Raw genomic sequence first — 12,831 nt, 5'->3', positions numbered from 1 at the left:
CACGGCCAGCACATCTTGGCACAATGTTACACCGTCCGGGTTATCTGGATACTTCCCACTAACACCAACCTGTCAGAACTCCGGAGATGGGAACTTGCCCTTCAGTATATCCTCTCTTCTCGTTATCCGCCAGGCCTCAACCTCCACTAATTTCAAGTTGCCGCCACTCGTACCTCACCATACCTTTCGTCTTTCCCTCTCCTTCCCTCTTTCCTGATGAAGCAACCGTTGGTTGCAAAAGCTTGAATTTTGTGTGTATGTTTGTGTGTCTATCGACCTGCCAGCACTTTCATTTGGTAAGTCACATCATCTTTGTTTTTAAATATATTTTTCCCACATGGATTGTTTCCCTCTATAAGATGATGTGACTTACCAAACGAAAGCGCTGGCAGGTCGATAGACACACAAACATACACACAAAATTCAAGCTTTTGCAACCAACGGGTGCTTCATCAGGAAAGAGGGAAGGAGAGGGAAAGACGAAAGGATGTGGGTTTTAAGGGAGAGGGTAAGCAGTCATTCCAATCCCGGGAGCGGAAAGACTTACCTTAGGGGGGAAAAAAGGACAGGTATACACTCATACACACACCCATATCCAACCGCACGTACACAGACACAAGCAGACATTTTATACTTTATACATTTTATACTATATATAAATCAAAGGATTTTATATGTAAATGTGTTACTTTCCTGTAAAGTGTGGTACAAAATTTCATTGCCACATCTCCAATACTGTGGATTTGGTGCATTTTTGAAATAGTGTGTGTTATTCATCAACGTCACCCGCTTATAAAACATCAATCCCTTTTATACATGAGACCTGTCTTAATAAATATACACAAAACTGATTAATAATTTTATGGCTGCTAATGAGCTTGGCTGTGTTGCAGCCTCAGACAAAATAGCGGTGACAGCCACCACCACCACCACCACCCCCACCATTGTGACCAATACCATGGAGATGTTGCAGTTTCAGAGAGAAAGAGTTATGAGGAGAAATTTGAGTGTAAATTGTTAGGAATAAAATAAAACTGTTAATATGGGAAGTGTTACTAAATCTGTTTGAATTTCTTTTACATTATTGTGCCTAGTTCTGGATCATTGGATTTGAAACATTCTGCAGTATTCATAGTGTTTTAATAACTTTTATAATGTTTTAGGACTCACCTATTAACAAAGACACAGCTGAATACATAATGCCAGTATTGCAGTTCAACAGGTGTACTGAGGTGAGGGGTTGTGTCATGTGAGGTGGGAAGAAGTTATGGTCCTGTTGAGGTTCTGTGTTATTTGTTTAAGGTACTTTATTCACCCCTATTGCTCAATTTGAACCAAACTATCATTTTAAATTTTAAAGTGTACTTGTGTGTATGACTGTACATGCTCTACCAAATTGTGTGTGAAGTCGAAAATAAAGAGAATATACCAAGGTATGTTTGAAATACATCATTGATACAATTGAATACAAATTACACTACAAAACAAATATCCAATAACTATGCTCACGCATAGAACCAAATGAAATATGTAACACAAATATGTGATCTTGCACTCATGTGGTTCTAGTCTGTTTAAGGCTGTGAACTCAAGCACTAGAGAAATAAGTGAATTTATATAAAGTATAAATTTCAACTGCTTTTTATTTGTTTTGTGCTTCAAAGTGAAATTGTATGAACACATCACTAGTGTGACCAGACACCGACTGTTCTTCAGGCATTAGTGTAGGTGTATAGCATCATCTGTAAAGTTTACTTATTTAGTTTTTTTTTTAATGCGCGGGTGCTGTCATATCATAAATTCTGTTATGAAACATTACTTTTCTTCATAACATAAAGTAACTAACAAGAAACCTTTTTTCAGAGAGATGTTGTTGATCGTACGCCATCACTGAAATTGCTGTCTCAGATCCTAAAAGATCCTGACGTTCACCAGTTAGATCCAAATATTGTTGATCTTCTCCACTGGGTTCTAAAAGGGACACAACAACTTAAACGTATACCAAAAAAACAGGTTTGTTTAGTTTACTTTTACCGTAGTGGTTTGTAATTGTATCGCTAACAAAGTGTCATATTGCTTGCGTGTTTATCCTTGAATTGAATATTTATGTGACTAATTCGTAATAAGTGATTTCAGTTATTTCATTGAGGAATATTTGTTTATCTGTTAGCAATGAAAGGGAGCAAAGTAAAACTATTCCTCTCAAGACATTATCATTCTAATTTCTTTCTTCTGGCTTGTATTTGTTGTCAAATTCGCTGTCTTATGTATTCTGTCTTTTTTCCCCTTTTTCTCCTGTTCCCTTATTCTATGATTTAAGTCCACAATCTGTCAGCCACTTTCCTGTAACCATACAATATAGCAATTAAAAGAGTTATTCAAAGTGTTCTAGGCACTGTGGTAAATGAAGTCAAAATCAGTGTACTGCTGTCATTGAAAGAAAATATCATTCATTCCACATCCTCATGTCTACACATGTTAATGGATCCAAGTGCCAGTGACTTGTAAGAAAACATAGTGTCAGTATGGCAGACTGGACTAGCTACTGCACATTTCACTACTCCAGGATCCGTTGGGATTCATATGTCGTGCTACAACACCTAAATGTGGAGGCACAGGTTTTTCTCCTATGCCACCTCAAAAAGATATGGGGTGAAGGCTACTGTCCAGATCCATGGCAGGAGGCAATTCTGAATCCAGGGAAGTACAGTTTAATTAGCTCTAGGGGTGCTTTGCTTGCTACCTGTATAGGAAAGACTGTTGAGCAAATGTTAAACCAACAGCTAGTGAGGATTCTTGAAACCAGGAGGTTAAGCAGCCAATCTTGGTTTCAGAAATACCAGTCCACGCTAGATGACCTATTCCACATGGAAGAAGTGATGCAACAGTCATTCCTAGGCAAACAACAGTTTATTGGTATCGTCTTCAATCTGGAGAAAGCATAATGTTGCCCATCAGCTTCATAAGTGGGACTTCTGTGGGTGTCTCTCCACATTGCTGTGATCCTTCATTGCTGAATGATACTTTGGTATCGAGTTGGTGCTATGCGCTCCAACCAGTTCCCTCTGCAGAATGGTGTTCCTCAGTCCAGTCTTCAGAGCGTTATCCTTTTTGTTGTAGCAGTCAGTAGTATCTCTTCCACAAGGAACCCAGTCAAAAATTCCTTATTTGTGGAGGATTTTGTGGCATTTTGTTCTTCCTCCCGTCTCATAAATACTGTATGGCAACTATAGCTGAACCTTAGCAGGGTGAAGGATTAGGCTAATACTACTGGTTTTAATTCTCTATGGAAAAAAAACTGTTTGTGGTAGTTTAACATTATTATGAAAAGGATAGTTGCTACTCACCATATAGCGGAGATGCTGAGTCGCATATAGGCACAACTAAGAAACTGTCAGCAAGGAAGTTTCTGCGCTATATGGTGAGTACCAACTACCCTTTTCATAATATTTTCATTATTTCCTCCTGGATTTTTCTTTGTGATTATTTTAATTGTTCACATCAGTCTTTTGTGTTATCAGAAATTCAGATGAGGGTACCACCTTGGATTTTAAGACCACAGCGTTATTCTTGAGCATTATTATTAGTCAGAGAATAACATGGCTGCCTCATTTCGATGATCTGAAATGTCTGAAGGCACTAAACATAGTAAAATGTCGTTGTGGTAAGAATCGAGTGGGAAGGAGGGCCAATCAGTCCAGTCTTCTCACATTCTATAGCACCTTTTTCTGCAAGTGATGTGACTTTGGCAGCATAGTGTATGTATCAGATAGCTATTCTTTAAATAAGAAGTTGGATGCTGTCTCCATGAAGACATTAGACTTGCCACTGGGGCCTACCAAACCAGTCCTATTCGTAGCCTCTGTGCAGAGGCTGGTGAGCCACCTCTTACCATTTAGCAAGAACTCCACACGGTGTGACATACAAAGTGAGGTCCATTTCCAAACATCTTGTTGTTGGTATTGGGACTAAAACGTCACACAATGGAGATCTGACGTTCTCTCTATACGAAGGAATATCTCAAGGGACTTGGTGTCACAGACATACCATCTCTTAAAACGGGTGGAGTAAATACCATCCCTGGATACTTGACAGGTCTACAGCTTAGACAGTTCAAAATAAAACAAGATTAACACTCTGCTTATAGTTTTAATATGGGTTTTTAAGGGGACAGGATTGGGTGTAAGGAATGAAAGAGGAAGGTGCATGGTAGAATTTTGTACAGAGCATAAGCATAAGTTAATCATCACTGATACTTGGTGTAAGAATCATGAAAGAAGGTTGTTTATGTGGAAGAGGCCTGGAGACAACGTAAGGTTTCAGATAGATTATATAATGGTAAGACAGAGACGAACCAGGTTTTAAAATGTAAGACATTTCCTGGGTCAGATGCGGACTCTGACTACAATTTATTGTTTATGAACAATTTATTGTTTACCAACTGTAGATTAAAGCTGAAGAAACTGCAAAAAGGTAAAAATTTAAGAAGATGGGACCTAGATAAACTGAAAGAACCAGAGGTTGTTGAGAGTTTTAGAAGGAGCATTAGGGAAGAGTTCACAAGAACAGGGGATAAGAATACAGTAGAAGAAGAATGTGTAGCTTTAAGACATGAAATAGTGAAGGCAGCAGAGGTTCAAATAGGCAGAAAGATGAGGCCTGTTAGAAATCCTTGGAGAACACAGCAGATATTGAATGTAATTGATGGAAGGAGAAAATATAAAAATCCAGTAATTGAATCAAGTTAAAAGGAAAACCAACGTCTCGAAAATTAGATCAACACGAAGTGTAAAATGGCTAAGCAGGAATGGCTAGAGGGCAAATGTAAGGATGTAGAAACATATGACACTAGGGATAAGATGGGTGCCACCTACTGGAGAATTAGAGAGACCTTTGGAGAAAACAAAACCACCTTTATGAATATCAAATCAGCTGGAAAATCAGTCCTAACCAAAGAAGGGAAAGCAGAAAGGTGGAAGTGGTATATAGAGGGTCAATAAAAGGCGATGTACTTGAGGGCAATATTGTGGAAGTGGAAGAGGGTGTAGATCAAGATGAAAAGGGAGATATGATAGTGCGTGAAGAATTTGACAAACCACTGAAAGACTGAAGTTGAAACAAGGTCCCGGGAGTAGACAACATTCCATTGGAACTACTGACAGCTTCGGGAGAGCCAGCCATGACAAAACTCTACCATCTGATGAGCAAGATGTATGAGACAGGCGAAATACCCTTGGACTTCAAGAAGAATATAATAATTCCAATCCCAAAGAAAGCAGGTGTTGACAGGTCTGAAAATTATCAAACTATCAGTTGGGTAAGTCACAGGTGCAAAATACTAACACGAATTTTATACAGACGAATGAAAAAACTGATAGAAGCCAACCTCGGGGAAGATCAGTTTGGATTCCATAGAAATGCTGGACACACGAGACAATACTGACCCTACGACTTATCTTAGAAAATAGATTAAGGAAAAGCAAACCTACATTTTTAGCATTTGTAGATGTAGAGAAAGGTTTTGACAATGTAGACTGGAATACTCTCTTTCAAATTCTGGAGGTGGCAGGGGTAAAATACAGGGAGTGAAAGGCTATTTACAATTTGTACACAAACCAGATGGCAGTTATAGGAGTCAAGGGGCACGAAAGGGAAGCAGTGGTGGAGAAGGCAGTGAGACAGTTGTATGCTATCCCTGATGTTCAATCTGTACATTGAACAATCAGTAAAAGAAACTAAAGAAAAATTTGGAACAAGAATTAAAATCCAGGGAGAAGAAATAAAAACCTTGAGATTTGCTGCTGATATTGTAATTCAGTCAGAGATGGCAAAGGACCTGGAAGAGCAGTTGAATGGAAAGGAGAGGATCTTGAAAGGCAGATATAAGATGAACATAAAAAAAAGCAAAACTAGGATCACGGAATGTAGTCACATTATATTAAGTGATGCTGAGGGAATTAGATTAGGAAGTGAGGCACTTAGAGTAATAGAGGAGTTGTGCTATTTGGGCAGCAAAATAACTGATGATGGTTGAAGTAGAGAGGATTTAAAATGTAGACTGGTGATGGCAAGGAAAGTGTTTCTGAAGAAGAGAAATTTGTTAACATCGAGTATGGATCTAAGCATCAGGAATTCTTTCCTTGAAGTATTTGTTTGGAGTCTTGGCATGGACGTGAAATGTGGACGATTAACAGTTTAGACAATCTAGAATAGAAGCATTTGAAATGTGGTACTGCTCCGTGAAGACCCACCTCAGTGTTGGTGTGGCACCCGGTTGACAGTGGCCCATATTCTTCTAATATGTCCTCCTTTGGCTGCCCTACAACTTCATCTTCAGTTGCCGGACTCATTATCATTGATTTTAGCAGACAACACCTCATTGGCTGATTTGGTTTTACGTATCATCTGTGAAGGTGGGTTTTATCATTCGATCTGAGTTTTAGCACCTGTCCTTTATCCCTCTGTGTCCTTCATCCTAGTGCTTTTAGGCTAAGGTTTTAAAGTGTTGCAGGGTGGCTGGCTTTCCCTTTTTATTTTTGTGGTTGGCCAGCCACTGTAATCTGCTTCCTTGTTTTACTCTCTTCTAACTGTTTCTTGCATATCTCTGTTGTTCTCTTGTCCTCTTTTGTTCCTTTCAGTGTTTGTTGCCTTTCCTTCGTTCTTGCTGTCTTTCCTTTTTTTCTGTTTTGTGTTAGATGTCTTGTCTATTTTATTCTCACTTGTGGCATTGTTTTATTTGGAACAAGGGATTGCTGACCTCGTAGTTTGGTCCCTTTCCCCCTCTTTCCAACCAACCAACCAACCAACCAACCAACCACCCAGTCGCCACTCCCACCATGTGCTGCTGCTCGCAGTCTGGCTTCAGCAGCCAGAGATTATGGTCAGTATGTGTGTGTGTGTGTGTGTGTGTGTGTGTGTGTGTGTGTGTGTGTGTGTGTTATTTTCGACAAAGGCCTAGTTGGCCGAAAGCTCACTTTTTGACGGGCTTTGTGTTGTTCTTATCTGTGACTCAGCATCTCTGCTGTAATTTTTTGAAACATTTACTGTAACATACTTCATTTTAGACTATTTGGGAGAGAAATGGAAAAACAAGCAAAAACTGGCATGCTGTGCAAAGCAACATCCTGGCTCCTGGAGAGTACGACATGACTAATTGTTCATTTTGTCCAGATGCTGCATAATTGTGTAGGTGTGCCTTGTTATCATTGTCATGGTGTAGGTGCCAAGAAATTTGACCCAGTTAAGGGCATTTTCACCAGAAGTGTTCACTTGAGATCTTGAAAATTGGTAAATGATGGATTCCAGTAACTATGGCACACATTTTATTATAATGTACTTGAATAGATAAAGCAGCAGAAGAACACACACATAAAAAAAAAAAAGATTTTAGTTGTGCAAACTTTCGGGGCCAGTGGTTCCTTCCAGCAGGCATAGCTTGCATACCTACAGCCTTTTTTATATGTATGTTCTCATGCCGTTGCTTGCTGAGTGGATTTTTTATCTAGCCAATTACATTATGTTGTTGAAAGTTGATTATTTTCCTTGTTATACATTTTATTGTGTAACACATTTGTTGTTACCTACTGCTAACAAGTATTTATTTGTTTGTCTAGATATATTGAATTTAGTGTACTGTCTATGCAAGTTTCTTGCTCTGCAGTTTTATAACATATGTTCTTGTGTGATCTGGAATACAATAAAAAACATGATTACAAGAAATCCCCAGTTTATTAGGTCATGGAGTATTCAAAGAGATTTCGGGCTTGCAGCCGGTTGTCATTAATTTCATGCGAGCCAAATGAGGACTGACAAAGACATTCTCTGCTCCGTCTTATATAGTGCGCTGATGGTACTGTCGTGCATGCATTGAAGTCGCAGAGAATGAAGGACCACACTGCCCAGCAACAGTGCCCTCACTGTGGAACTGCAAGACTCAGCTGCCATCAGTATTGTCGCTGGCCGCAGCTATCGAAGTTTTCTGGTGTCTTCGTCTCGAGCAAATTTCGGAGATGACAGTATTCCACGTGTTATTCAATTGGTAATCACTGTAATGGTTCATTAGATTTCCCTCGATGTGTATTTCAACGGATTCTTTGATAATGGAGTCCCAAAAAGTTGTTGCTGTGGCCAAAATTGAAGTTTTATCGTACTCCATTGAATGTCGGTTGGAAATACCATGTTCCGCAATTGCAGACTTACTGGGTGGCAGTAGGCAAGTGCAACGTTGATGATCCGTACAACGCTCTTCCACTGTACGTGTTGTCTGTCCTATATAGGCCATACCACATTGACATGGAATTTTGTAAATTCCCGCCTTCCGCAGGAACAAATCGTCCTTCACTGATCCCAGCAAATTCGAAATCTTAGAAGGTGGATGAAAAACCACTTTCACATGAAAATTATTAAGAATCCTCGCTATTTTGAAAGAGAGATTTCCAACGAAGGGAAGAAAAGCTAGGGACTTGGTTAGTGCGTTCTTCTCTTTATCCACTTCCCGATTCCTGGCTCTAGTTGAGAAGGCCCTGTTAATTTTCCGGGTCGAGTATCCATTGTCTCTGAACACCGTCCTCAAATGTGCAAGTTCCTTGGGCAAATTCTCTGCATCTGACACTGTATGTGCCATGTGAACAAGGGTTTGAAGTACACTCATGGTTTGGGATGGGTGATGGCAACTTGAAGAATGGAAGTTGCGATAAACAGAATGTCCCAATGAGCCATCACTCGTCCATTTAATCAATGCATCCGAGGGGAGGCAACCATCTTTCTCTAATTCCATAGTAAATCGAATATTCTCATGGATGGAGTTAAGATGATGAAAAAACTCTGTTAACTTTTCTTCTCCATGGGGCCACACTATGACGTACCTCCAAAAGACAGTTGGCTTACAAACTGCTGATTCAAGTGCTCTTTCCTCAAAATCCTCCATAAAAAGCTTAGCCACCAGAGGAGACAGAGGAGGAAAGAGCATGTCGAAACAAAGCAGTGATGTCCGATTCAAACTGTTGACCAACTAGTGCCAAGGAATCTGCAAAAGGTACTTTTGTGAAAAGGGAAACTACATCAAAACTCACTAGAAGATCTGAACTACTTAAGTGGAGAGCCCCCAGTCTATTGATAAAATCAGCAGAGTTCCGTATATGATGTGAACAATTTACCAACAAATGGTCCCAGCAAAGAAACTACATGTTTGGCTAAATCATTTTTGGGTGGGTCAGTGTTAATCACTATAGGCCGTAAAGGCAGACCTTCTTTATGTATTTTAAGAAGACTATACAGTCTCGGTGGTATGCTGCCATGTGGTCTTAACTGCTTGATGGTCTCTGGAGATAACAAGGAAGTAACATAACTGCTGAAGAAAGAGCTGCACTACAGAACCTTTGAGATCTGGAAATGGTGGTGCTGAAGGCTGATAAAGGTAATTCTACAGTTTTGTTACCTCGTGGGTTGTATTTGGAGAAGATGTATAGCCTACTTAGTGATACTATGTATAGGAGGATTGATCAAGACCCAATAGCATGTGTGCCCTTTTGAAATCTTCCTCGTTATCTTCAGAGACCATCAGCGGTTAAGACCACATGGCAGCATAAAACTGAGACTGTATGGTCTTCCTAAAGTACATAAAGAAGATCTGCTTTTATGGTCTATAGTGATGCACCCACATATGATTTAGCCAAACATGTAGCTTCTTTGCTGAGACCATTTGTTGGCAAATGTTCACATCATATTCGGAACTCTGCTGATTTTATCAATAGACCGTGGGCTCTCCATTTAAGTAGTTCGATCTTATAGTGAGTTCTGATGTAGTTTCCCTTTCCACAAAAGTACCTCTTGCGGATTCCATGACGCTAATTGATCAACAGTTTGAATCGGACATCACTGCTTTGTTTCGACATGCTCTTTCCTCCTCTGTCTCCTCTGGTGGCTAAGCTTTTTATGGAGGATTTTGAGGAAAGAGCACTTGAATCAGCAGTTTGTAAGCCAACTGTCTTTTGGAGGTACGTCAATGATACTTTCATAGTGTGGCCCCATGGAGAAGAAAAGTTAATAGAGTTTTTTCATCATCTTAACTCCATCCATGAGAATATTCGATTTACTATGGAATTAGAGAAAGATGGTTGCCTTCCATTCCTGGTTGTTTTGGTTAAACGGGAGAGTGATGGCTCAGTGGGACATTCTGTTTATCGTAAGCCCACACACACTGATTTGTACTTGCATTCTTCAAATGGCCATCACCTATCCCAAACCATGAGTGTACTTCAAACCCTTGTTCACAGGGCACATACAGTGTCAGATGCAGAGAATTTGCCCAAGGAACTTGCACATTTGAGGACGGTGTTCAGAGACGATGGATACTCGACTCGGCAAATTAACAGGGCCTCCTCAACTAGAGCCAGGAACCGGGAAGTGGATAAAGAGGAGAAAGCACTAACCAAGTCCCTAGCTTTTCTTCCCTTCGTTGGAAATCTCTCTTTCAAAATAGCGAGGATTCTTAATAATTTTCATGTGAAAGTGGTTTTTCGTCCACCTTCTAAGATTTCGGATTTGCTGGGATCAGTGAAGGACGATTTGTTCCTGCGGAAGGCGGGAATTTACAAAATACCATATCAATGTAATATGGCCTATCTAGGACAGACAACGCGTACAGTGGAAGAGCATTGTACAGAACATCAATGTTGCACTTGCCTACTGCCACCCAGTAAGTCTGCAATTGCGGAACATGGTATTTCCAACTGACATTCAATGGAGTACGATAAAACTTCAATTTTGGCCACAGCAACAACTTTTTAGGACTCCATTATCAAAGAATCCGTTGAAATACACATCGTGGGAAATCTAATGAACCATGGCAGTGGTTACCAATTGAATAAATCTGTCATCTCTGAATTTTGCTCGAGACGAAGAAGCCAGAAGACGTCGATAGCTGCGGCCAGCGACAATACTGGAGGCAGCTGAGTGTTGCAGTTCCACCAGTGAGGGCGCTGTCGCTGGGCAGTGTGGTCCTTCAGTGTCTGCGACTTCAGTGCATGCGCGGCAATATGGTCAGCGCACTATATAAGACGGAGCGGAGAACGTCTTCGTCAGTCCTCATTCGGCTCACCTGAAGATGGCTGGCAGTTGTCCAGCCGAAATATAGTGCAATGAAGTTTACGACAACCAGCTGCAAGCCCAAAATGTCTTTGAACTGTTGATTTGCCAGGAAAATTTTAAATTTTACAGGTCATGGAATGACAGGGTACAGAACAGGTACAGACTAGAGATGAGTACAGATAGACAGGTACACACAATTGACTATTACGAACTTGTTGACATTTACAGACTGGTGACGGGTACAGAGTGCCAGCTATAGCCCATGCATGTCAGTATAAAGAGCCTTTGCACACCAGGGTATGCTGGCTTTCGGCTGCAGGTGACTTGGGTGCTGGACCATGATTGGTGACCTCTGGTGGGGGTCTGGAGCAGCTGAACAGCACACTACTTAAACTGTGTGATGTGTACCACAGTAGTAGTGTACCACATACCACAGTATGGTTACTACACCCCTCCTTCCTTGGGTGAGAAGAGTGACCAGATTCCCATTCCCTTACAATCTGCTGATGATGACACATCCATAGTGTCAGAAGCAGTTGTCCTGGACGTGTGAGCAGGGGTGGTAGTGCATGGAGTGTGGCCCTGCACCTTTCTCCCCTCTAGGAAAGCCCGGTGGATGACCCCAACAACACTAGGCGAGAGTCATCCCTAGGTTTCGTAAGATGGGGAGCTGTGGTGTCCAGTGGGAAGGTAGGCAGCACTGGCAGGAAGCAACAGGCACTCATCCTCAAGCTGGAGGTGCCCATGTCAGTGTGGGAGGTGCCCGCTTTAGTACAGGAGGCACCTGGATCAGTGTGGGAGGATTCCCCATCGGTGCTGGAGGTGCCTCTGTAGGGTAAGAGGTGGCCACTTAGGTGCAGATGGCGCCTGCGGAGGAGCAGGAGGTGCATGTGGTGGTGTAGGTGGTGTCTGGGGTGGTGGTGGAGTTACCTGGAGGTACCCGCATCATTGCATAAATCATCTATGTTGGGGTGAGAGGTGACTGTGTCTGTGCAGGAGGCCCTGCAGCTGGTGAGGGGGCAGCCGCATCACTGCAGGAGGTGCCTGCAGCAGAATAGGAGGTGCCCGTATCATTGGTAGAGGCATTGAGAGGCCTTACTGTGATTCACCGGCAGGAAGTTGGGCGGGCACAGCTGGGGCAATGCGCTGCTGTAGGGAACTGTGAGGCCATTGGATGTTGTGGTGGAAGTAAGAATCGTAAAAGAAAATGAGCCGAAAAATCACTGTACAAGGGAAACCTTCGACCAAAAAAATGTATGACAGTGCCGCGAAAGTTGCATCTACTACAGTAGACAAACAACAAATAATATAAGGAAGAATGGAGGGCATCAAACAACCAACAAATGCCTGAGAAACGTTCAACAAAAGTGATAAGGATTCTGTCGCAAGGTACTGTAAGTGCTGGCCAAGGGAGAAAAAAACAGTTTGTGGTGCCAACTGTGGATTGTGGCAGGGCGCAACCAAGAATAGGAAAATATTATTTAGTGTAGCTTGCCAGACAGTGTTTGATGGGACCCAATGATAGGGAGCCAAGCCAAGCATGCAGTTGTGAGTTGAAGAGTGAAACAGCTGCTCCAGTGTCCACATGCAGCTCTCTCATATTTTACAAAGCAGGAGGGAAGTGTCCGTGGTGCTGTCTTTGTCATTGTCGACGATGGCGTTGTCCGTTGCAGCAAGGTTTCCTGGCTGCGATTGCAGCAGCTTCCTCTTCACCTGGCAGGCTTGTTGTGCCGATCCGATTTG

At 41.7% G+C, this 12,831-nt stretch overlaps 1 protein-coding gene across 3 annotated transcripts in view; it reads left to right on the top strand.

Annotated features, from left to right (window-relative positions):
* The window catches only part of LOC126088562 (protein mono-ADP-ribosyltransferase PARP16), a 59,623-nt gene that overhangs the window by 24,773 nt on the left and 22,019 nt on the right, over nt 1-12,831 (top strand). For all 3 annotated transcript variants that reach the window (XM_049906749.1, XM_049906751.1, XM_049906750.1), the window contains exon 2: nt 1,864-2,013. In XM_049906749.1, the coding sequence (XP_049762706.1) occupies nt 1,864-2,013 (150 nt within the window). The remainder of the gene's footprint in view (nt 1-1,863; nt 2,014-12,831) is intronic.

This window comes from Schistocerca cancellata, chromosome 6 (genome assembly GCF_023864275.1).
Source record: "Schistocerca cancellata isolate TAMUIC-IGC-003103 chromosome 6, iqSchCanc2.1, whole genome shotgun sequence".
Classification (NCBI taxonomy): Eukaryota; Metazoa; Arthropoda; class Insecta; order Orthoptera; family Acrididae; genus Schistocerca; species Schistocerca cancellata.
This window is presented reverse-complemented; position numbering and strand designations above follow the sequence as displayed.